Source organism: Athene cunicularia (genome assembly GCF_003259725.1).
Source record: "Athene cunicularia isolate RWA chromosome 1 unlocalized genomic scaffold, athCun1 chr1_part2, whole genome shotgun sequence".
NCBI lineage: Eukaryota > Metazoa > Chordata > Aves > Strigiformes > Strigidae > Athene > Athene cunicularia.
In genome coordinates this window covers 45,941,521-45,966,807 of record NW_020799092.1, presented here as the reverse complement: position 1 = coordinate 45,966,807, position 25,287 = coordinate 45,941,521, and the positions used below count along the sequence as shown (strand labels likewise).

The window sequence follows — 25,287 nt, the reverse complement described above, 5'->3', positions numbered from 1 at the left end:
ATCTTGGGTTTGGTCCTCATGCTTATGTATAAATTGGAAGATTAAGGCACTTTAATCAGTTGAGACGAGTACTAGTGAGTGTGGGGACAGGGACTGTTGAAAGCCCATTTGCTTTATATTTTTAAGATTTGTTTAAAAACAGAAGAAAACAAAAGCAATGTTATTGGTCAGAGACTTTTGGTTTGGTGTGTGTTATGTTGAGCTGCAATATGAACATATTTCCCTCCAAATGGAAGTGATTTGGAGCTTGGACTTCAGCTTGGGACAAATTAAGGATAGCATTAACTATAAGATTTGGAATTTCAATGTCCGAAATCTTAATCTTGTGTGGATTTGAGTAACTTTGAACATATGGTTTTGTACTTACTTTAATCAGTAGTTATTTTTATTAACTATGTGCAGATGGGCTGCATCTCAAATTCTGAAATGGATTAGAAATAGCAAAGAAAAATTTGATTTATTTTATGGACTCAAGTGGGAAAGACAACATCACAAATATGAGGTGAGATGAGGTAATCGTTGTAGCCATTTGTTCAGGCAGTTTAAGTGTTAATTTTTGTGCTGGCAGCACCCTGTACCAAGCTGCAGAAGAGACAAGCTTTTTCTGATTGTGTGTTTTAGCCAGGCATGCTATGAATGCTGCATGTTGGAGCCCTAAGGCAGAGGATGGGCTGTGCTCTGCTGTAGCTGCTTTTCTGAAAAAAAAAAACCCAACCACCTAACCTCCAGGTATGAGTACCCAAGAAATTGTCATGTGATACAACACAGCATGGATTTTTACAGCATGTTAGATTCTCTCTAGTATCTGTTTACAAGCATGCTCTTACACAACAGTACATGCAAGGCAGAAAATTGCTGGTGTAGTTGAAGGTATCTTCTGTGTAGTCGTAGCCTTTGAGTAAAGCTTTATCTAGAATAAACTTTAAAGCTGAAATTCAGTGAGGTCACAGACATAAGGTTTACGAGTGTCCTCTTTACTACCAGAACTGTGGATAAAATTAAGCAAGGAGAAAAATCATGTGAAGGGAAATATATTTCATTTAAGGGGTGGGAATTGAGATCCAAGTTATTAAATGGAAAAAAAAAAAAAAGAATAGTTGAAGTCTCTTATGTGTTGCTCGCTATTCTTAAAGCTATCAGAATTATTGTTTAGCAGTACATCATGTTTGCCATTTAGTATTTCAGACTTCACAAGGGGTTGCCAGTACAAATGACAAACATAAAAGCAGTTTCCTCTTCACATGGCTTATGTGCATATAATTCAAAGCTGCTTTGCATATTTTTAGCAGAAGAAACATATCAGAAGTAAAATGTCAGCTGTTTACTTGCTTTAGCAAAACACTCATGAATGCTTTCTGCTTTGATGTGAAGTTTTAATTGCTCACAGAAGCCTGACAGACCTCAGTACTTTGCTAAAGCGGGAACTGCAGAATAACATATTTTGAACTCTGGGCTTTGTAACCCCCATGTTCCCCTGTTTTTGTAAGAAAGCTGTGATCAGCCTGGGAAATGAACAGAATCCTTTGCTCCTTTAGTGGTACGAGCTTATTGTTTTTATAAAGATGCCATCTGCCATTCTGTAAAATCTAGTTTTATCTAATTTATGTTAATACAACTTCTGAATATTTTCTGTTCTAATTGAAACCAGGTATTTTGATAGCTAGTTTCTCATTAGATGTACTGATTAAGGTAATTGAAACAAACCATCTTGGTCACCTCTCAGCCTATGACACTGTAACAGTGCTTGTACATGGCAAGTGGGATTGTGCTGTCTCCCTGTGAAATCACATTAATAGCAGAAACTGGCACATTTAGAATCATATGTTAATGTTAAACATCATTCCCCTCCTAAACTGAAAATATTATGTTAGTTTATATTACATGTATTTAACCAATTTGTAGACATGATTTTCATGTTCTTTTCTAAAAATGTTAACTGAAGATGTTCAGTTAACAGGGTTATTAGAAACAGTCTAAATGACTTTTTTCTACTGCAAGTCACAGGTTTTAGTTAATATCTACCTAGAATTAACAGTTGCTATTCCCACTGCCAAATGGTATTTGTACTGATTTACTGATATGTTGGGTGCTAATTCCCTCAGACTCAACTACAATTATCCTGATGAATCTATTATTACAGTTAAAATAGACCTCAGAGGACAAGTGTCACTGCATCATTATGATTAGCATAACACTCCATTTTTCCCACTTTAAAGGGAGTCAGTGTTTTTAAAAGATTTTTTTTTTCATGGAAGTCTTAAAGCCAAATTTAATTTTAGCTTTCATTTAACAGGCACATTTTCTATGAACAGATTTTTGTAATAGAACCAGGAGGTGGGGTACTGTTTGTTACATGTAGAAAGATGAGGTTTTTGACCAATCATCATTATTCAAGTTTAGTCCCTCTTTGCATTTACTGCTTCCTGCAGAGTCCTTTTCTGTGTTTTGAAAAATTCCCTGCATGAATCAAAATGATGGATCTTCCACAGCATTAAGCTTGCTGTATTTTGCAGGAGCCACTGTAACTCATGTACAAAATTCCCTTTATACAGCTATTGGGTGAGTGGAGTTAACGCAGAAAAAAAAAAATTGGGGGGGGAGAACTTGCCTAGGTATCCAGACAACATCAGGTTATCAAACACAGGCTCATACAGTGTTGGATTATCTACTACTTGCTCTACTAGTTTCTTTTCTCCTTTTCTGGATGCTTTAGGACCGTATCCATTCCTGAAGAGATTTATTACAAAGGTAACTTTGGCACTGTCTAGTATTAACTATCAGTGTCACAAAAAAGTGCTTTTTTTTTTTTTTAAGTGTCAAATAACTTGCAGTCTCTTGTGTTTCCTAATGAAGAATAACTTCAACTTTACCAGCCAGCACACTAAACACATACTAACTTAGATTTTTCTGGAACATTTAGGCAGTTCTACTGTTGTGGTAATACTGAGAAACCATTTATAAAGTAGAAAACACAGCACTGACAAAAGTAGCCCATAGTTGCAAGTTCTCAGCCCTTTTTTTGTAGCAACATGATGTTGTCAGGGCAGGTGAAGAACACTTTACAGAAAATAGGAGGATTTTGCTATACAAAACAAATTCTGCAAAATCATTCTTGTCAAGTCACAGAGCTGGTTATGATTAACCATGCTACTTTTTCTTCTCTTCCCTAGAACTTGCACAGGAAAAACACTGAAGTGGGTGATTCAGTTGTATTCCATCACGTCACTTGTCATCCTGTTTTAAGAAAATGGGTGGCTTTTGGCAGCTGGATTAAGTTCAAACAACTTCCCCCCCTTCTTGAGCAAGCAGGCACTGACTGTACTTTTAAGATTAGTGAGCAATTACTGGACCACCAGCTTTAGACACAGTTGAGTGGATATTATCAAAAGACTGACAGCTGTATCTGACTAGAGCAACCTCTGGAAGGCAATATTAGCATTGCCATTTCTTTCTAGTCATGGAATTTCCCCCCTGCCCCTTGACTGAAGTGTTAACACTATGTATTTCTTTTTCTAAAAACAGGTGACTCCTCTATCATTCTACAGCATTTTTCTTCACAAACAGGGTTTGTTCTTAGAAATTAACAACAATTAACACTGTGGCAAGCTTCCATGACCCTGATGGTAGCAGCACTTGGGCCATCAGTGATGTCTTTGAGCACAATGGGAAGGTGTATCTAGGTAATACAGAGCTGCCTTTTCTTGTGGTGCTACAATAAACTTCATAGTTTTCATAAGCTGAAGCATCAAAAGAACAATAGCAGCATTGTTTCAAGTGGCCATTTTTCTCTACTTAAAGGAAGACTGCTACAGCATTGAGGGAGAAATGAAACCGACACCACATGGTTAAGCAAAAATGAAAATACAATGCAGAAATACCTGTTTTAGTAGTTTGTGAAAGCCTCAGACTTAAGCAGGTTAAAGGTACCAAATCACTTTGCTCTGTAGTTCAGAAAATAGTTATGTATATATTTTTAAACAGTTGCACAGTATCATTCAAGGAATTCAACTCTGTAACAGAGGTTGAGGTAAGTTAGAAAAAGCCTTATGTAGGATTTTACTCTTCCTCTTTCCCAGAGGCAGAACATACTGCTTTTCATTATGAACAGCAGTTTCTCCATTGTCTCTTTTGTTAAAGTTTTCCATCTATTCAACTACATCAGTTTCCAAGGAAATATGAGCAAGTACAGCTTGCATTTGAATTCATTCTCTCACCTCTGTGTTTCTTCTGGTGCAAAGTAGTCACATGTTGACTTGCTAGATGCTGTACATAAGGTTCCCTGGGACCATATAAAAGTTCACTAGCATCCACTGTTAGGTAGCAGGGCAGTAAGCAGAGAACAGGCTTATAAATAAGGAATTCAGGCTTTGGAAGTGTGACACAGCTTGATCCTGTAGAAAGGGTTTAACTGGAATTCAATGACAAAGATAGGAAGTTTGATAGGCAGTTTATTTTTTCATTTCCCAAAAGTGCAGCAGTGAACAGGGTCCTCTGGAAGGGCACTTTTCTAAACAAACGTTCAAAACAGCAGAAGTGTGCTCACAACATGCTACAGCAAAGTATGCTCACATACAGAGAGAGTAATACAAAAAAATTAATTTTAATTGAATAACAATAAATGACAGCTGGCTTATTACAATGAAATATTGTATGACTTGTAGAATCAGTCTTAAATTTAACTCGATTGAGAAGGTATTATACCTGCTTTGGGTGTGTTTGCATGTATGTGTTCCTTTTACAGCTTTATTCCTCAAAATGAAGAAGCTCAATTTACTGGGCCTAGATGGGTAAGCACATCCTAGGGGTATTCACTTAAACTCAAGTGACAGTACTGGATGGGGTTTGGTTTAGAATTGTAATAAAGTTATTAACTGTATTTCTCCCTGTATAGTAGTATCTACTTTATCAGATTAGATAATTAAAATTCACAGCTCTGCTTTTGATAATAATGATTTTAAAATAAATTAAAAAAAAAAAATCACATTTTAGCTAAACCCAACTCTGTACCAGTAAGGCCCTTTCATTTAAAAATCTGTCATGGTAAGGCTCTTTCATTTAACATGAATGCCTTCAGTAACAAGGTACTGATACAGCCATGGTCAAATAGCATCTGAAATGGAATATCTAGGAAGACTGTTTAGTTTTAAAAATCACTTAGTTGGGAAGTAGATCTGGGTAAGAGTTAAAGTTCCTTCATAGTGGTTTTTTAATCATCAAGGAAAGAATTAACACTGTTCATTTAAGGCTGTAAAAATACTCAGAATTAACTGCTTCATGGAAACAGCTGACAAGTAACAAACTCCTCTAAAAGCACTGGAAGGCAGGCAACTGGTGGTTCCTGATCTTCCTTCAACTACGACCTTTTGCTGAACAGTTCTTAAGTTTTTATCAAAAGTGAGAGTGAAGCAGATATTTTCCCGAACCACTGTTCCAGTTAAGTAAGGACTAATTTCATTCTGAATTTCAATTTAATACAACATCTACTACCTATGACAGATTTCAGGTATAGGGTAGTTCTCTGACCTGGAATGTGAGAGTTATTGAGCCTAATTACTAAACACTTTAGAGGTGTGTGCAGGCAGCAGAAGTGTTAATTTGGGTAAAACATCTGGTCACACATACTGAATAATCTGTACCAGTTCTGTCAACTTTCTTATTAGTTATTAGGCAAGAAGTAAATAAATCAAGAGATTTCCTTCTTATGGCTTAAGATCACTTTAAGAAAAGATAGTGTTGGAGTTACACACCTGAAGTTTTTTTTTTCTCTATTAAGCAGCGACATAATGCACCTTTCTTGCACTGAAACTTAAGTAGAAACTTGACATATGACCTAGATTTGATAGAACTGTTGAGTTTAATGTGCAGCAATGTATTTCACACTAGCCTCCACACAGCTACCAAAATAAAGTTTAAACAAAGAACAAGTCTAAGTTGCTAGAATTATCTGAGCAAAACACTACATAAATGAACCTTAGGTTTAATTCAGTGTGCAAGAAAACACTTGAGAGCATGAAAACAACTTTGGTTTTGTTTTTGAAGACAAAACAGACTCTGAAGGTTATTGATGGGCAGACTAAGGCTTGAGAAACAAAGAACAGGATAAAGCTACTGTGCAGTGGAGGAAAAAAAAAGTCCTGAGTATTTGAAAGCATCTAAGTGGTTTGAATATCCAAAAACCTCTGCATTTATACAGATGCTCCAGCTGAGAGGTTATCTTTCAAATGATTTTTTTTTTTCTCCAAATATTTGGTCACTCTAGAGATTGGAAACAGTGAGTTAGATTTGAGACAAAAGCTGTATAAAATCTAACCTGTAGACCACCAGAAGTTTACAACTCTAAGCTACATGAAGGACAGCTTCTGTGCTACAGAGTCAAAAGCCAAGAAAGTTCAACTTATTGTAGCATTGCTCATATCCAGTTTGTGGATTGGTGCACTGGGGTATGCACCTTCACAGTTTTGAAAATGTTACACTTTGTCACCTACCTAATGATTACTTAAGTAGAAGGTTTTAGGTGACAAGGTGAAATCATCATGCTCTCTATTTGGGTAAAAGATCTGAAATAACTAACTGAAAACTAAACAGTTGTGCCACAGTATGACAAGGGAATGATTATCTTGCCTGATAACACAGTTGATTTGCCCACAAGCAACATGAACTTATCTTGCAAAAGATGCACAGTTCAGTGTTTCTAGAAGGTGTTTTGCCAGTGAATCTCTACAGAAGTTATATGCTAATGCAAGCTTCTGTGTTTTTCAATATTTAGAAAGATACTCAAGTTTGGGTGCAAGTGATGGCTTCATTTCAGACAAGCCTGATCAGCAGGTTGGAAAGACAATATCACCCTTCCAAAGGGAAACCAAGGGATAACATACTGCGGTCAGACAGCTGACATGCTGTCCTTTGGTGTGAAGGCCACTGATGCAGATTCCAAGTAGTTATGTCTCAACCAAAAAGCAACACACTATGAAGCACTTAAACTGCCTAAAACAGCCCTCTTAGGCTAACTTCTAGTGAGCAATGACTTATTTTTAGCTAGTTTGCTTTCAAAATAATTTACCTTTAAGAGTCTAATCAACATAAGATGTTAGACAATTCAAGACATTTGGAGGTTAGAGACACATCAGCTCTACCATGGTGCCCTGGTTGGGGGGTTTTCCATGTTTTTGTTTTGTTTGGGTTTTTTTTTAAAGTATTACTTCCATTCATGAATTAAAACAGACTTAAGAGTTAGCTCAAAACACAGGCACACTTATTTGAATACTTGTTAGTCTCAACACTCTAACTCCCTAGGAAGCCTATATTAAACCCTAAGAGTTTTTCCAGTAGTACATAGTAACCCATTCCAGCATTTCAAACTAGAAGGAGGTTGAAATTACATTCCTGTTTGCAAGCTACCAAAGCTGTCCTCCAAAATTCATTGGTCTCATTTGAAGTGGTCTTGCTGAAAGAGAATATTTAGCATACAGATTTTAATTCTGCACAAGACACTTGCTAGTCAGATCCTACAGTTTTGACTAATGCCTTCCTGTGCTATTTTGGGCTAGTTTGCTCTTGTCATTAACAGCATACAGGAAACCTAGAATTAAACATAGCTTTTAAGAAAGTCTGAGACTGAATATGGGTGAGCATTACTGTGCAATAGCACCTGCCTATCTAACCCAAATCAAATATGCATTTATTGTTTTTTAGAACAAAATAAACTGTTTAGATTCATAGGCATAGGTTCACCTCTGTGCCTGTGATATGAAAAGGTACTTGAAAGACAAAGGTGGTAATCAACTATCTGAGCAAGACAGATTAGCTGTGTCTAATGATTTAGTCAGAGTTCAGCTGTAAAATATACATATTGCACAAGGCAACCAGCTAAAGACAAGGGGTTTTCTTCCAAACAGGGTTTGAATAGCCCATTAAAAGTCTTCCAGCTGCAATCAACGAGTTACAGAGACAGACCTGCTGCAGCCACTGGAGAAACCGGTCAGTGGGAGCTGACTGCAAGAGGCTCTTAAGTGCCTTATAAGGACTGTCCAGAAAACCTCCGAGCCCGAACACCGTGATTGCTGAACATGAGCCGTGGGTCAAACCTGTACCTACAGAAAGGAACAGAGTCTGCATGAGCTACAGTTAGCCCACAGTGACCAACACTCCCAGAAACAGCTCACTTGTAGAACAGCTCTGGCACAAGGCTGCAGGAATAGTTGCTTTTTTAACAGTATGCAGTAGGGACAATCTCTCTATGTATCACAACAGATTAATTTATAACAATGCACAATTAAGAAGCTGACAGTCTCCAAAGAAATAAACACTAGCTACAACATACCAATGGCACATTGACATGTATAACGTTAAGCATTCAGGAGATGCATTCTAACAGAAAGCTTTGCTGCCTCAAATTACAGACTAATGTAGCACAACTCTAAGGACATTTTAGCTAGTGCTTAAAAAAGCTTCAGTCCAAATTATTACAAACTGAATTCTGAAGTAAGAAGTGCTATTTACTTAAAACAGCTGATTAATACATACAGCTTAGATCCCACAGGAAACGTTCTTTGCTAACAGTGTCTCCAGGAACAATCAGAGCAAGTATTTGAAAAATGCCTGCCTACAGAAACCAGCAGAGCTTTTCCTTGTTTGCAGGCAAACCTGAGGTCACTTGTCTCTGAGTACACAGCACAGCTGTAATCTTCAGCTGTTCTAAGTCAACAGTGGCTGACAAGACTGAAGTAGTAGTATTAATACCATCAAGGTATATTCGGTAGGTTAAATTAAAATAGATTAAACATTTTTTAAAAAATAGAAGTATCAAGAAAGCATCTCTATTAAACAAGAGTATGTATGCCAGTAATATGACATTCCATCATAAATACCCTCTGAAAGCTTAATTTTAAAATACATAGTTATATTTTAAAATATTAGAATAATTCACTGAATCAGTGTTTACCCGGGATCGAAGACACCTGGTGTACGGCAAGTTGCTCCTGAACAGGACTGCAGCATCATTAATCGATAGTTCATCTTTTCTAAAATTTCTTGATCAATTGTTTTAGCAATGTTATTGATCTGGTGTGGATCTGCAGTCAAGTTATACACTTCCACAAACACCTGCAGAAGAAAGTTCCTGCACTGTATTAAGTCCTAGATGCTAATTAATATTTAATCATATTATTTGGGAAGAACATTTTATGGCAGCATATAGTCTCAAATGTTATTTTCAACTACACTGCAGCATCCCCATACATAAGCTCTATTTAGCCAGGCAGCTAAGCGATTAGAGGCAGGACAGTGTAGGTAAAGCTAAAATTTCATGACAGTACAGTATTGTTGGAAAAGTTTTTACTTCCACCTGAAATACTCACCTGCTATGCTGCAGATTTGTTTTGTAACACGCAGATGGAACCAGTCTTATGACTGTAAGACCACAGCAAGAGGCCATGGCTAAGCTAGCTGTCTTCTCCTTAACAGATCTTAAAATACACGATTTCATGACCATAACAGGCTCATCAAGTACTTCCAGATGTCACTCAGACAGGTGTCTTCACTACATGTACAAAATACACTGAATACAAGGAAGCTTTTTTTGTGCACGCTGCTTTGAAAAGGTTTGGAGGATTTTAGGGCAGATTTGTTTTTTGGTACATTAAATCTTTAAACCCTTCTGTGGGACAAACACTAGTCAAATGTATCTCAAGAATTCAGCTGAGGTTTTGTCTGCACTAGAGTAAAAGGCCTGATTGCAAATGGTTGATTAAAACTTACTGAGTTGTGTCTAACAGATAAAGATGCATCTGAGCAGACCTTGGTTGCACGCTTTCTTGTAAGGTTCTCTGCAGGGTTTTAAAATCCACATTGCTGCATCTTCCCAATACTGTTAGTCTTAATTTAGCTGACCTAGGCAAGCTGAGTGACCCAAAAATGCCAGTCATACCTTCTTACTCGAAATATAAGTGACAGGAAGTTTCAGATCAACTTTACTTTTACAAAGAAAGCTGCAACACTTACTTAACTTCATCATAAATTGTCAGAAGTAGAAAAATGAAGGGCAGGGTTTGCTAAACAGCATGTTGGTTTCCTATACAGTCTCTCTTGCTATCTTACTGCAAAAACCATCTTGTGGGATTTGCTCCCCTGGTTTAAGTTGCTCATCATAGACTACCAGAAAATGTTTTGTGTGGTGGCATGGTACCTGGGGATACCTGCTGTTTATGCATTTATTGCACATCTGCTGCCAATGCAGTTTATTAGCTTTGTGAGCCCATTGCCTCAAGGCCAACATACTCTCTGGAACAGCTGTGTGCAAATAGGCACAAGGAACTATCAGCTCTGTAACACACCAAGTTTTGTCTTCAGTGGGTGCTCAACTAGTGAGATCTGAAGTTTCTGAAGGGGAGACATTATGTCCTTTACACTCAAACAATTTACGATAAGGTTAGAGACCTTTCTCACAGTTGTAACTTAAATACTTGCTTTGCCAGGCAAACAAGTGAGCGATAACCCCAGCACAGCTCCCCATAAGGCTCTTAGGTGATATCAGAAAATGATAATCATAGTTTAGGCTGTTGTCCCTTCCCCACTCCACTCCCAACCCTTTTTTTCCTTTGTCCCAGAACCCCACCAGAGTTTTGGTAAAACATTCTCACAAGTAGATAAATAACTTCACTGTTTATCCTGCAAGCAATCTGCTTTTGAGTACTTTAAGGAAACATTGAGAAGCGATAAGAGTGCATACAGTCACTCGCACAGCTGACATCTGCTAGCCAGACACAGACTTACCTCCCGGTCATCAAATTCACAGTACTGCAGATCCCAGGAAGTTGACAGTGTCCTTACACAAGCATATGTGTTGTTATAGGAATCTTCACAGACACAGTCTGGGAAGCAGTGCTGTGAAGTGAGCAGTGAACAAAAACTTCAGAGGAGGAAAAAAAGATGAACAGATGAACTAGCAATCCTTCTCCTAGAGCCTAAACCAGCTCAATCCAACTGCAGTTAACTGATAAATACCAGGACTTTAGTCTAACACATGCAAGTCTCCACCAGGGATTTTAAGCAAAAATTCAGCTCTTCTAAATTTGAGGAAGTTATTAAACTCACCATGATTAAGTGGACTTTTTCTGGGAAGCTAATGTAGATACACTGAAGAGAATAGCACAACACACGCTATTAAAGACAACACCAATGGCATGCTTTACTTAAAGCAAACCTCCTTTGATTCAGAAGTAGCTAGTGGCTCAAATAATAGTCACAGATCAGATAAGAACTGTGTGATGAGATCACTGAAAGAAAACGATGTGGCTACCACCAGCTATGCCAAGCCCACACCTTCCTGCATGTTTCTCCAGCCCTGAGGCTCTGTAGGTTCCCACTGAAAGGGTGACATGTTCTGTACAGACATATGGACACATCGGTTCCGTATGGCTGGATGTCTCCCTCCAATTCTTAAATGCTGCACAGGACTTACAGAGCTAGATCCTACTTACCAAGACAATGGGAGCTTATTTATAGAACCAAGTTAGTCCATACAGCAAACAGGTTTAATTCAGCAGCTATTTTCTAATAGTAACAGATCTTGTCTTGCTTACTGTGACTCCAGGTCCTAGGCCAGGACAGGTAGGATCACTGCCGTTGTATCCTTCTCCTTGGTACTCCACCAAGAAGTCTGATCTCCAGGTCACATTTTTGTCTCCTCTCTAGGACAAGATGTTAACATGACTTAGTACCCACCCCACTATGAAAGAGAAGAAATTCTCTGTGCCTGGTATAACCCTAACACTGCCCACTGCCTACATGGCAGTTTGAGTCGTGGCCCCTTGTTGGAATCAGTCTTAAAATAATATTTAGCCTTAGGTTAGTATGTCTCATATAACTGGAAGACAAGGATCTAACTCCAAAAATATTAAAACCTCACAAAGAAGGTGTACTCTCTTCAATTTATAAAAAAATCATGCAGTCACACTAAATAGGAGCCACATGGCCAGACACTAATATATTACAGACAAGATCCCTGTGACAAGGCTGTTTCTCTTTGTATCAGACTACCGCAAAAAGATGGAAAAAGATACCCTTGGCATAAGAAAAGATAAACAGCTTTAAGAAGCAACTAAGTTTTCAGCTGCTCTATTTGCAGCTGCATTGTACAAGACAGGGGGAGAGGGAATTTTAAAATTAGTATACAGCACCATCACAGGAATATACAGCAAAACGGTGAGCTCCAGAGTTTGATTCCATCAGTTTAAATTAGACTCCTTTTACTTGCTTTCATCTCAAGAACAGCTTAAGGTTTGGATACAAGGTTTTAACAGCAAAGCACTGTTTTAAATCTGGATGATCTCCTACATTTCCAAGTAAGCTGCCTTCAAGTTATAAACTAAATTTAATTAAAACTAAAAGGATCAACTGCAAGCAGCTTTATTCAAATAGGCTTCTGCTCACTTATTGGAAAGGTCAGGTATACTTCATAAAACCACATCAATTTTTCCAGTTTACCAGGGTTTCCAGAGGGGGGAAACACCAATTCTACTGAAAATAGAGGCAAATCAGAGATTTAAGTAAGAACAGTCTGCTTTTCTCCTATGTCTATGCTGAGAAATCCTAAGGAAAAGGGGAGGGAGGATGCAAGGTGAAAACAACATACAGCCTTCAAAACAGGAATTAATACAAATGGCAGGATTAGCCAAAGGACGGCACAACTTTCTATTTTAAAAAGGGCACAAAGTTATGGGGCTTATGAAAATACATCTGCATTTAAACAAGATAGATACCTGATTTTTTATTAAGCTATGAACATCCAACATGAAAGTGACATCAAGGGAAGAATGTGGGATGTGAGTCAACCTAGTCTATCAAAGGAAGTAGTATTCACTTTAAAGAATAACCCCTGCAAGAATTACCGGTTACTATCCCTGCCCATCTACTCACCAACAGTGGCAATAGTGACATCCCATCCATCTGGGTTTTATTCAAGTCATACCCTGCGATATCCAGAATAGTAGGACCCAAATCAATATTAGCAACAAGCATCTGCAAGGTGAGAAAAACTTATTTCAGAAGACCAGAAGCTTACAGATGTAATAATGAGACTTCTGTATTTTAATTTTAGGTACACCTAAACACCACCTAATTTCATCTTTATAGGCTAATGGATCTTGTGACATCCAAAAGCAATAGTAGTGTCTTTGGAAAGTGAGCTTCACACTTTGTTTGCTTTTGTAGCCTGAAATTACTTAAATTTGATTCAAGCAAGAGCACACAGCTTTTTAGAATGTCTTCGCAATTCCTACCACTCCATGTATTTTGTTTCATTCATACATGTATATGCAGGGGGATAAATTATTACCTAAAGCTGGTAACTGTGAAGCGATGTTAAAAGTAAATCCATACTCTGATTCCACTTCTTTCTTACCTTGTTTGTCTGATTTGGTTTTATCCCTGGTCCTCGAACTAGCAATGGAACTTTGATATCAAATTCATACAGCTGACGTTTGTCTATTGGCAAAGAAAACTGGCCTATACAACAGAAAATGGAAAACGTTAAATGGAGTCTTGTTTTACATTTTAAGAGTCTTGTGTTACATAATTTCCAGCAGCCCATTTTTTAAGAAGTCAGAAGAGGTTCTCAACCTGAACTACATTAACAAAGTGGAGGATAGCAACAGACAACTTCAAAGTATAAGCTGTACCTTACAGTTTAACAGCTTAGATGCACAACTGAAAATGCAGTAATATGATGCAGACAGGTCTTTGACAGATTTTTACGGTAACTCTTTCATGGCAACTCTTCCTACAGGACACAGAGACCCTTTCTCCATTTCTGTCCTGAATTGATGTATACCAGGATACAGTGGAAGAGAGTAATGCTAAAAAACACCAGCAAACAGAAAAACAACCAAACAATAAAATGCCCAAACACCCCCACATTGCAACTCCAGACTGTTCTGCAACTCAAATCAGTACTTCTCACATCTACATATTTCCACAGCTGCTTCTCCCATTTTCTGGAACAGTCATGAGGGTGAAATGTTATACAGTTCCTGAATCTTCTATAAACGTTCAGTAAGCGTGAGTTTTACCAGTGTGGAAGCCATTGTCTGATGTGTAAAAGATGTACGTGTTGTCCAATTCTCCATTCAGTTCCAGTTTCTTCACTAACTTCTCTATCAGGTCATCTACTGACAGCAGAGTTTGCCACCTATACAGAAATAAAGTAACTCCTATTAAGAGTATGAAAAATTTAGAGTAATTCTGACTGGAGGTAGGGCATTTGTATTCTGCTTCAAGTCAACAGTGTATACACTGAGCAGATTATTTTGCTTTCAAATTCTGAAAACAAACTCCATAGATTACTACACTGTACTTTCTGAGGCTGCGATTTAAGATAGAAATGGACTGTTTGTCTTAGTTTCTTGTTGATTTCATTCTGTAGTGTCTGAGAAAGACATCAAAGTACTGATTACTTCTTATCTAGAGACAGTCAAGACCAACTTTGAAGCAAGCCGGTGGCAGAGTCAAAGTTATCTCCTGCAAGGTCACTTGCTATTAGTTCTTTATGTGTAGTTTTTATTATTAAAAAAACAAGACTGCTGTGAATTTGTCTATATGGGATCCCTTCTGCTTGAAAACTACACCAGCATATTCCACCATTATTCCAGCATATCTAAAGCCTTGCACAGCTTCTTTCCTTTGTCATGGGGTTTACTATTGAGAGAAGCTGATCTTTAAGGTCCCTTCCAACCCAAACCATTCTATGACTCTATGATAAGTGACTGCTTCTGATGTCAGTAACAAGCCTCCACAGACTAGTATTATGCTGAATTAACTAATTATTCAGTTCTTGGATCCTGCTGTCTTCAGGCTTAAGGTTTTGTCGCAGAATTTTATCTTCATGTTTTATAATGCAAGAGCCTGGAAAAACCTTGGTTTTCTGTCTCCAGAGTGACAACCTAATGCCTGATAACTCAAAATTGAGTTTAACACTTAAGGTTAAGCTAATGTTTGTTTCAGAGCTTTTAAAGAAAATACACCTGCAGTGTAAACAAATAAGCTTCCTTTCTTTTCAAGAGAGGGAACAAGCTGTATCTTCACATTACTCCCCACACCCCCTTTTATAAAAAGGAATCAAGCACCTACCTTGGCCAGTCAGGTATTCCCTTTTAAAAAGGCCACAGACTGAGAGTCAAGGTTAATAAATCAGATGAGCTGACAGATAAATCAGTCACATTTGATATACACCATTTAATATGAAACTGGAATTCAAGTGAAGGAGAGGTAAGGCCACTTTTAATGATGACCTGTTGTGCACTGAAAGAGCAGCAGTAGAGACACCAAGCGTGATTGGTCTTTTTTATGATAAATGATGGCAGCATTGGGGAACAAAATATTTCTGAAGTCAATGACAAATTTCTTTCCAAACAGTAAACAAAGTCAGGTCAGTTGAAATAGATGCCAGAGAACTATTACATCTACTGTCAGACTCATTACAACCCTTTTAAAAAAAATACCTTTTCTTTTTTTAAAAACCAATAGAAGTTCTGAGTAGAAATCTTAAGCAACAAAAACATTCTTACCGCTTTCTATAAGCATCATCAAGAAACTGTACTGAAGAGTTAGTCATTGGAGTCTTTGCTTGTCGAATTAACCAGTGCTTATTCTAAAGAAAAAAAGACAAAAAGAATACTGTGGGAGAGAAGTATCAGCTTTTAAACCTTTCTTAGACCAATCACAACATAAATGTTGTTTAGGACAAAACATCCACACGATTTCTGTGTAATAGCCACACAATGCCATCAAACTGACTTGACTCCAATCTTCCTTCTTGGTTCATGTAAAATCTAAGTTGCAAGAGTAGAATATATTACAGCTCCATCATGCTCAGCCCTTGGTGAGAAGAAAATAGCTATGGATCTTCTCAAATCAGTTCAGGACAGAAACTTGTGGAGGGACCAGGGAAGGCTTTCCCAGAGATAAGTCTGACAGCCTGAGACAGATCTGGTGAAAAAAATCTGAAGGATGGAGAAGCACTAAGATTGAATGTGGCTGTCAAAGTGAGGTTGTTTTGGGACTAAGATTGGTGAGCATCCTAACAGAGGTGTGGACAACCTCCTGCATGAAAGGCAATTAGGACTACCTAATTCACAGACAGGTAAGGACAAAGATCTGTAATGGTGCCACTACCAGATTCTTGGCAGCCTATGCATTCAGGGCTGAAGACTACTGAGGGGAGCAGAAACATTACCATTTTATTTGGACTTTTTGACTCCAGTACAAAAGCATTTATTTAGCTGCAGTGTTACTGATTCTTCTAGTTGCATCCCCAACTTCCAGAAACAACCCCTTCCTTTCTACCCTCACCCATCTCCCCAAAGTAACGGAGATGATCTAACTCATACAAAAAGTGATACTCCCACATCCTGAAGCACCAGTCTGAACTGGGTCAGCTGCTGTACAAATACATGGGAAGGTCTGTTGTGAATGCCCTGAGGGTTAGTATTAGTGAGGAGCAGAATAAAGGAGAAAGTCATGTCAATGCAGCTTCACACTTTTTAATTTAGTAGGTCAGAGATGACCCACTCATTCCCTGCAGCTTAAGCCTGTATTTAGTTGGTCACTCCTCTCCATAGAGCCTCTTTGTTACACCATTGCCCTCCTGTCACAAGCGGATGACTCTGAACTGGCTTAGGCTTTAGGGACTTGCAAAGTGACTCATTATCTCCTGCAATTATTCAGTTCCCCTGTTTTCTGTTCTTGCCAACTGAAGGAAAGATTTTTGGTATGGAGACTTAATACCATGTCCAGTTTATTTTAATTAAGCTATATTGAGATCTCTTTTACAGTAATTATAAAACAATTCTCTGGAGAGATGCTAAATCTATCTCAGTAAGAAAACACAGCATAATCAAGACCAAACATCTAGGACATGTGTGTTGGTTGAGAGAGGAAAAAGTAAGGAAAGACATAACAAGCCCCATTCCTAGCTCACCAGAAGTTCTTCAGAGAACAGAGCTGGCAATGTCACCTGTGCACCAGCCACCTTTCACAAGAGGTGAGCGTAGATGAGGCCCTCCACAAGGCACAACCATGCTGGGTAACTTGGGTGGATAAGTCACCTAGTGCAGTAGAAACCTCCTATTTTCTGGAGTGTTTTGTTCTTCCTACCTTTCTCTGAAGTTTTAAAAACTTCACAGAGCACCTAAACACCTTTGTGCATTTCAGTAAACTTCAAACTGACAGAGTCCTCAAATCTGCTTCCATGTCAGGTCTCTTTCACCAGTTACAAAGTTGTTCACCAATCCTGCTGTCTCCCTATGTCCCATTCCCAAAGAAATTTTAGGAGATCTTGAGACAGATACCATATCTTGCCAGCAGAATCTGAACACAGCTATGCTCTGATTCTGCAGGAAGAACAATGCATGCAAGAGAAATACCCAACATGTCTCTCAGAACAATTTAGATCAACCACTTATCTGGGCTATCAATAGTCCTGCTTGGGAAACCAGACAGCTACCCATCATTTGATATAGTTCATAGCTGAGATCCCAAGCAGAAGTTAAAGTGCACCTCACTAGCCAGTCTAACAACAGTCTAATTCCTATTTTTCATGCAGAGATTCTGCCTGGATGGCATCTTTTAGTACCACTTGCCCACATACTGTATAAGGAAGCTAGGCAACATTAATTTAGGAATCAAAACTGTGCAATGCAAGACTGTCTAGCAAGCATTACATCAATGACTTGAGGGTCTAAGCCTATGTACATGTTTATTACTATTGCAGGAATTGTGCTTGCCCTAGAAAACAGTGAAGCTCAAAGAAGAGTTAGGCTTCAAGACCACAACACTGCCAATTACAGAAAGGCACACAATAATTGCAGTTATTGTGTCTAGAAGGAAGGGTAATGCTAGTCTGTTCCTATTGTGAAATCTAGTAAAACTGCTGTATCCACAGACATTAACTACCGAACATTAAGTCTGTCATCTTGCTTTGTGTTATATAGGCATATGCAGAGCTTTTGCTCCACACTAGGCAACTCCCACACTGTATTTTCTGGCTAGCTGCTGACTTTGATGGTCAAGTTATTTTGGGCTATTTCAAAAACATTCATTTATTATAGTAACAGAGCCTAAGACAAAGTTAGGGATCCTTTTATGGAGGAAAAAAACCAACAAACCAATCTGATTCCCACTCCCTAGTTCAAAACTTAACAAGTTGGGCTAAAGTATTTGTTACTGCCAGAAGCCCTTTCCTCCCCTTTCATTCATGTCTTTATATCACACTGATAAGCACATAGTCATTTTGCAAGCTACAATCTTCAGCTAAAAACAAGTCTCACCCTGTACTACAAGAGTCACAGTGACCTTAGAAGAAGTATCAACTGGGCTCCAGATAGGTATTTAGGCTATGTTATCTCTTACTATTAAGATTAGGAGAAAATCTTGAGGTGAATCAGTTGAACACTGAACAGTAGTGAGCTTTCTACTTCAAACTAATTGAATAAAAAATACAAAACTTCTGTAAATTAAGTATTTTACCAGATTAACTATTTGCGACTTCCACTTACTGGCAGAGTAAATTGCAGTGGATTAGTCTGAGCTAGACCATATTTGGCCAGGTTTACTGGCAGTGTAAGGCACTGCCCTGTCACAAGGATGTGAGTTTGTAACATTAGGTTCAGCAATCCTGGTTACGTTATTTCAACAAATGAGAGGCAAGTTCACAAAGTCCTTAGTGATCCTGGGCCCATGTGGTTCATCATTTCACAAAGTCCTCTGGTTAGCCTGGTAACACTTGTCACCTAGGGGCAGCTTTGCCACAAGCTCAGGTAAGGGACCACCCATCCACATGAGCAGATGTGTGTAGCAAAACCATCATTCTTCACCTCAGTCTTTGTGTAGCACACTACTTGTGTGTTCTCCTGAACCTTCTGAGTGCAATGGAAGAACATTTTTAAGAGGTTCAGAACAGGATGGAAATTGGACAAGGAATTAACTTCTTTCCATTTTTTAATCATAATTCCATTGTAACTGCCTTATTTGTGCCACTAACTTTTTCTTTACAAAATACTGGTATGCAAATAACTCAGTCACAATAAACATATCTTACTCTGAAAGGCTGATTAACATAACCAAACAACCAATAGTCATGGTATTACCATATTCTTCACACTGTTTAAACTTAACATGCAGGTCAGGGTCATTGCAGAGCAGCTCTCACAAACTAGTAGAGCCACCTATGCAGATTCTTGCTAGTTAGCTTACCTTTCCATGAATATTAAAGTTGCTGTTTCTTGGTGCACTGACATTCTGAAAACTCTTCGTATACTGTGGAGCAGCTGTCCAAGGGGAGTGTGGTGCTGGGGTTGAGATCATCATAAAGAAAGGTTCGAAATTAGATTTATACTCCAAGAAGTCCAATGACATGTTGGCCTGTAAACAGTTTGGTTTGAGAAGAAAAGTCATACCTCCAAAGGAAAACAAGTATTTGAAAAATCCAAACTAGACATTCATAACTTTAGATCTCAGTAATACTTGGAACACTTAAACTATTCCAGAAACATACTGCTTGCCCATCTACAAATGTCCAGAACAGCAGCTCATGATAAAAAAATCCCAAGTGTTATGTTACACAAATAATTTGTCCTACATAGCCAAACAGCTTTCTACATCCGACCTTTGCACTATTTAGACCTGGAAAGCTCATCAAAAGTTTGTGCCTGTTCCAAGTATCAACAAAATTCACCTAAACTCAGTTTTCATCAAGTGAAATTGGAGCTTTAACACAGTCTGAGATTCTCAAGTGCCACATCCTGCCTGACAGATTTCAGTTTAGCAGTTTCAATTGTTTGCAGAAATACTAATAGTTCTGAAAAAGTTTTTCAGCCCCACTCTTTATAGCATATGTTCATCCTGTAGCAAGCTCCTAGTTTATAAAGGGTGCCACACTTCTGCTGGTGAAGCCAGAAGCTCTAGTGAAGGACAGTGCCAAATGCCACTCATTCACATCACTTTACTTTCGGTTTTGTTTCAGCCTACACATAATTTCAAGTAGAAAGTTAGAAGAGATTGTGAGTTCCATTTTGGCCTTCCTTCAGCCTTTGAAATTAAAGCTTCAAAGACATTACTTGCAGATGAGTTCTTCACTATTTGAATCTTGCAACGTTTTCCTTTCCTTTCTTATTACCATACTCCATTTTGGATATCCTTTCCTTTCTCTAGAAGAAACAATACACTAGGAATTTCCTCCTCCTCCTAACTTGTATATCTGAACAAGTAGGGCTGGACTTAAGTTATCCTCCCTTAACTCTTATATGACAGAGCTGAAGTTTGTGAGGTTTGAAAACCTGGTTCAGAAACCAGTATGAGATAGGTGAACTCACAGAGGTAGTCAACTTAGATTTTGTTAGAAGCTTGAACTGCAACATGTAGGACTGCAGTAGACAGATCCAGGTGTTCAGATTCTTAATATCAGACTTAAGTATCCAGATGTCCTTAGTCAGGACAAGAAAGCTCGTGCATCACATCAAACAACACAGCAACTCTGCATAAGCAGTTTACTCCTGTGCATGCCCATCGAGTGAAGTAAACTCAAACACCAGCTGAATATGTATTTGGTAGGAGGTAGAATGCAACACAGTGAAAATCATAATACACTGCTGTATCAATAGGTAACACATCACAAGTAAGAGGTTTATGTAGCAATGACCTGTTGGTCAAAATGCTTACGAGCTGCTGAAAGATCAAAAAAGACTAGTAAAATGCTGGTAACAGGCTAGTCTCACTCCTGGCAATGTAGCTTTAGTTGGTGTAAATCTAAAATTAATCAGACAGCTTGTCCAGTACCCTAAGGAACATCAATCAGTTCTGCTTCTAGTAAGCAGCTGTCTGTGTTCAAGAACCCACTGGAATGAAACTATTAGGGTCTGAATGGAAGACTACAAATCGACTGCATGAGAAGACTTCTCAGAGAAAAATTTTCCAGAGTGCTGCATGCGAGTTCCCAGCACTACTAACTCATACACTGTAACAGCATGTCAAATTAAGACTTCAGCTTGGCAGGTGGGGGGAACGCTGCCCCCCTCCAATCTCCATGCTGATACTACTTGCTAAACAGGGCCTCAAGGGAGCTAAAACAATTCTTCCAACTTCCCTTTAAGTATTTGCTATCTTTATTAACTCTCTTTACCTGAAGAGGGTAATAAGGCTAAAAACTCCCCTGGTCAGCCACATATTTTGCACAGTTCATATACCACCCCCTCACACTATGGAGGATTGATCATCCTTTCGTATTTCCAAGTTATCGGTTTGATGTAATTGGGAGATTACATGGTAATTAACACATCATAACATCTAACAAACAAAACGCGGTGAAAAGTTACTTTTGCATGCTCAACTTGCCACTGAAATCTTGGCCCAGTTAATCTGTTACAGAAGTTGTGTATTTTAATGAAACACATCCTTCTATGAAGTAATTTAAGTCATTGCCTACATGCATCATCCTCCTCATGTGCCACAGCAGTCAGTATTAACCTCTCAGTGAGGCTACTGGCTAGCAAATGGGCTGTTGGATTCCCTTTCCTCTCCACAGCTTGTACACACAAACTTGTCATTTCTAAATATACCCAGAATCTTGCTCTGATTAATGCCCACCCACCATCACGACAGCATAATTACGTATTTATGAACTAATACAGCCTAGAAAATTATCATCCCCAGCCTTCTTCAAGCCCCCAGCATGAGACATTATCTGGTCATAAGCAACTTCTGTAACACATTTGTTGCAAAATTTCTTACCAGTACATCTGTCAGGTAATCTACACTGTAGTTCTCACCATGCCTTCGTGCTTTGCCGTTTACTGAAAGAGTATAGTTGTAGTACTTTGAATTCTTCTCCTGTGAAAAAGAAGAGTCACGTGCATATTTATACAAAGTAACATGTACACCGATTACTTGAAATAACCAAAATGAGCTGCCAACAAGCACTTGTCAAATAGGTTATAAGCATTTGTCACATGGACACCACAAGACTTCTCAGAATTGGTCTCCAAGAACAAAACTTATTTAAGGTCTATCTTACAAGGCTTTGGCTTTACAAGTCAGGGTTTTTCCTCAGGCACCTTAGCAGGAGTAACTGTTGTGAAAGCCAAGGATCTGATACGCAATAGAGGAAAAAAGGGAAGAAAATCTGCATTAAATTGTTAGATGCTCTTTGCCTGCTCTTTCATGCCCAGCAAAGTTAGAACACAAGATTGATTACAAAGCAACTGAAATTAAGTAGTTTTAAAAAAAAGAATGTTAACATACCAAAGCATACCAAAAACTCCATCCAGGAGGGACATGACTTACTCCCCCTGCATCCTCTGCGCCGTACTGAAAAAAAACAGACCATGATTCACAGTTTCAATTACGATGGATAAAAGCTAGAAATTACTTTTCATATTCATGTGCTTTAGTCAACACTAGCCAGAAACTGCATTAAGCCAAAATGAATTTCAGAATGGAAAACACCAACTATATAGAGATATTAAAACGTATGTATAGCCTGTTAAGGAAGCCAGGGTTAAATAACTAGAAAGAGAGTAACTGAAAGCTTGGCATTCACCAATAAAATTTAAAATTTATTACCTGTTCTACTTTGCACATGAAAACATGTAGAGATCCAGGAGAACATGTGGTAGGTACATCAACAGGTAAAGAGAGGTGATCAAAACATGCAGGCGACACGACACTCTTGGGCTTTGTGATAACAGTTCACAAGGTACCAAAGATACCAAATTTCGCAGAGACCAACAGCTTCCATTATCCTCCCCCAAAAGGGGGTACAAACTTTAAGCAATGCTAGCCTCTTGTCACCTCAGTGCCAAATAACCTGCAACAACTAGCCTTTAAGCCAGCAAAAAAAGGAAAGTAACTGCTGAATCAGTGCCAAACTCAAAACAGAGGGTGCCTCAGAGCAACACAACGACTTCTCAGGGCTGCCCTCTCCCATTTACATGGCTTGCCTCTACATGGCTTGCCTAACTGAAGGGACAGGAGACTGCTGAGTCAAGGGATGCTCAGAGGAAGCCAAGTAGGTTTCCCTTTCTTCCCCTAGCTGCTTCAGTAACATCAGCAGAAACAAATTTCTGCCTGGCTATGGAAATTTATGTTCCATTATTTGATTATACCGCCACCATTTTCCACAAAGAGATGGAAGGAAAATAATGCTCTTAAGAACCCTGTGACCCATCTAGCTCCAAATACACAAGAGAAACACCTGATCTTAGAGCTTTCAGTACTACTGAATTTTACAACTTACCACAGACTACTGGAAATCACAGCTTAGTTCAAAACAAAAAAACCCAAAAGCACACACATACAAGCGATCCAATAATAAAGTGTCAGGTAACCTCTAAAGAGCTCTGATAATATCTGTTCTTTCAAGGAATTTTCCTCCATGGGCATTTAATATTTAAAATACTATATTAACTGCTAATAAGGAAAACACTCCTCTGATTCAAGGGGATAAATCAGTCAGGAATATTGAGTCAAACCAACTTTTTTTTCTTTAACATTATTCTAGCATCATGCATGGTCTGGCACTGGCTTGATAGTGCTCCTCAGTCCCACATGCCAATCATCTATCCATTTCTCCCAGTCATTAAAATCATAATCTCTAACAATTAACACATCTGAACATACTAAAAAAGCCTTGGGATTCCATCATCCTTTCAAAATTACCTTTTAAAAGTGTTCAGGCGCTTACAGAACCTGATTTTAACGAAGTTAAGTTAAAGATTTGAAGTCTGCATCATATTTATCCCACCTCAACAAAGAGAGCTGTTCATCCAAGTAACACCATTTTAAACATTTTGGGGAGCTACAAGTATAAAAACCACTGAATGTTTTAGAGATGTGGACAAACGCAAATGAACCGAGTCACAGTAAAAAGTAAGAACAAAATACCTCATTCAAATACTTTCCAGCAAAGAACGTTTGATAACCACACATAGTTTTGAGCAGCGCTGGGAAGGTGTATGGTTCTTGAATCTTCTGCCACAACTTGCTGCTACAGTTTCCTTCCAGAGTGTTATTGACAACATGATGATTATGTGGATATTTTCCTGTTAAAATGCTAGCTCGACTGGGACAGCAAAGTGCACTGGGAACGTACTAGAAAGACAGTATGAGGAGATACAAGATGGATATTGTAAACCATTTTTTCCTCAAAATTTACAGTTTTGAAATATCAGCTAATAGGTTGATTAAAATGTTCATTAAAGTATGTTTTTTTTCTGGACACAGAATTACATCCCAAGAATTTTCACTAGTGAACAGCTGCATGTGAAACCAGTTTTAGTTTCCGTGGCATATGCCCTTCAACCCCACAAGATCAGATGTGGTTCTAACACAGTGGCAAGTATCCATTAAAATACCGTTTGCCAGTTGATTCACTCCATTATTTTAGCCATGGCAATATTAGAATATGAAGAGTGAAATGGGTTTTCAGCATACATGAAACCAAAAGTTTTAAGGAGCTGCTTCTAATGCTTCTCAGTTTAAGTAAAATATTTTACTTACTCAGTTTTACTTTACTGCTTAAGGAAGTTAGCACAAGTACTTTTAGGAAGTGAAACTTTCCTTCTCAGATTCTGAACCTTGAGCTATATTCATTCTGAGATCTAAAAGTAGTTAATGACTGAATTTAAAAAAAACAAACACATATGTACAGATTCATAAAACTACTACCAATTTTGAGACCTTAGATGATCTAAGATAGAAACCACACAAACGCACACACGTTCAAAAAGTTAATGCACTTACTGCATTTAGGAAGGTTATTCCCTTCTGTGCAATGAGAGCATTAGTCTTCTTTAGGGGGGTCTGGAAGAAAGGTACCAAAAGGAAATCAGCTAAACACGTAAGGATGCTAGGCAAAGTATAGGAGTTAAACAGTCGTATGACTACCTGGAAGAAGGGCCACCACCACGGTTCTTAGGCAGTGCCCAGGCAAGCCACTCAGAGTGCCTCTTCGCTTGGGCCTCCAGTGACCGTGACGGTTACGCAAGGGAGCCCGAGAGCAGAAGTGGGGGGAGTTCTCAGGGGCTACCTGCGGCTGCACTGAAGAAGCCGCAGCCCTCGACTCCCTTGAGCCTCAGTGGCTCCCCTAAGAAGCTCCGCTCACCCGATGAAGCCCACCGTGCCGCTCCCTTAGCGGGGCAACTCGGTCCGAGGCCGCGGAGACTTTGTCCCCGGCTGGGGGCTGGGCCTTGGCTGCGCCGCTTGTCGCCTCAGGCCCAAGCCGCCGCTCCTCCGCGGCCGGAG

General features: G+C 38.8%; 1 protein-coding gene across 1 annotated transcript in view; it reads right to left on the bottom strand.

Annotated features, from left to right (window-relative positions):
- Positions 1-4,431: 4,431 nt before the first annotated feature.
- GNS (glucosamine (N-acetyl)-6-sulfatase) overlaps positions 4,432-25,287 on the bottom strand; it is a 21,147-nt gene continuing 291 nt past the window's right edge. The window contains exons 2-14 of the mRNA XM_026867979.1: positions 24,787-24,956; positions 23,929-24,135; positions 22,288-22,353; positions 21,778-21,876; positions 19,246-19,413; positions 15,561-15,643; positions 14,067-14,185; positions 13,400-13,503; positions 12,916-13,017; positions 11,580-11,687; positions 10,771-10,881; positions 8,942-9,102; positions 4,432-8,090 (exon numbers count right to left, since the gene is read on the bottom strand). Of these exons, the coding sequence (XP_026723780.1) occupies positions 8,015-8,090; positions 8,942-9,102; positions 10,771-10,881; positions 11,580-11,687; positions 12,916-13,017; positions 13,400-13,503; positions 14,067-14,185; positions 15,561-15,643; positions 19,246-19,413; positions 21,778-21,876; positions 22,288-22,353; positions 23,929-24,135; positions 24,787-24,956 (1,574 nt within the window). The 3' untranslated portion in view covers positions 4,432-8,014. The remainder of the gene's footprint in view (positions 8,091-8,941; positions 9,103-10,770; positions 10,882-11,579; positions 11,688-12,915; positions 13,018-13,399; positions 13,504-14,066; positions 14,186-15,560; positions 15,644-19,245; positions 19,414-21,777; positions 21,877-22,287; positions 22,354-23,928; positions 24,136-24,786; positions 24,957-25,287) is intronic.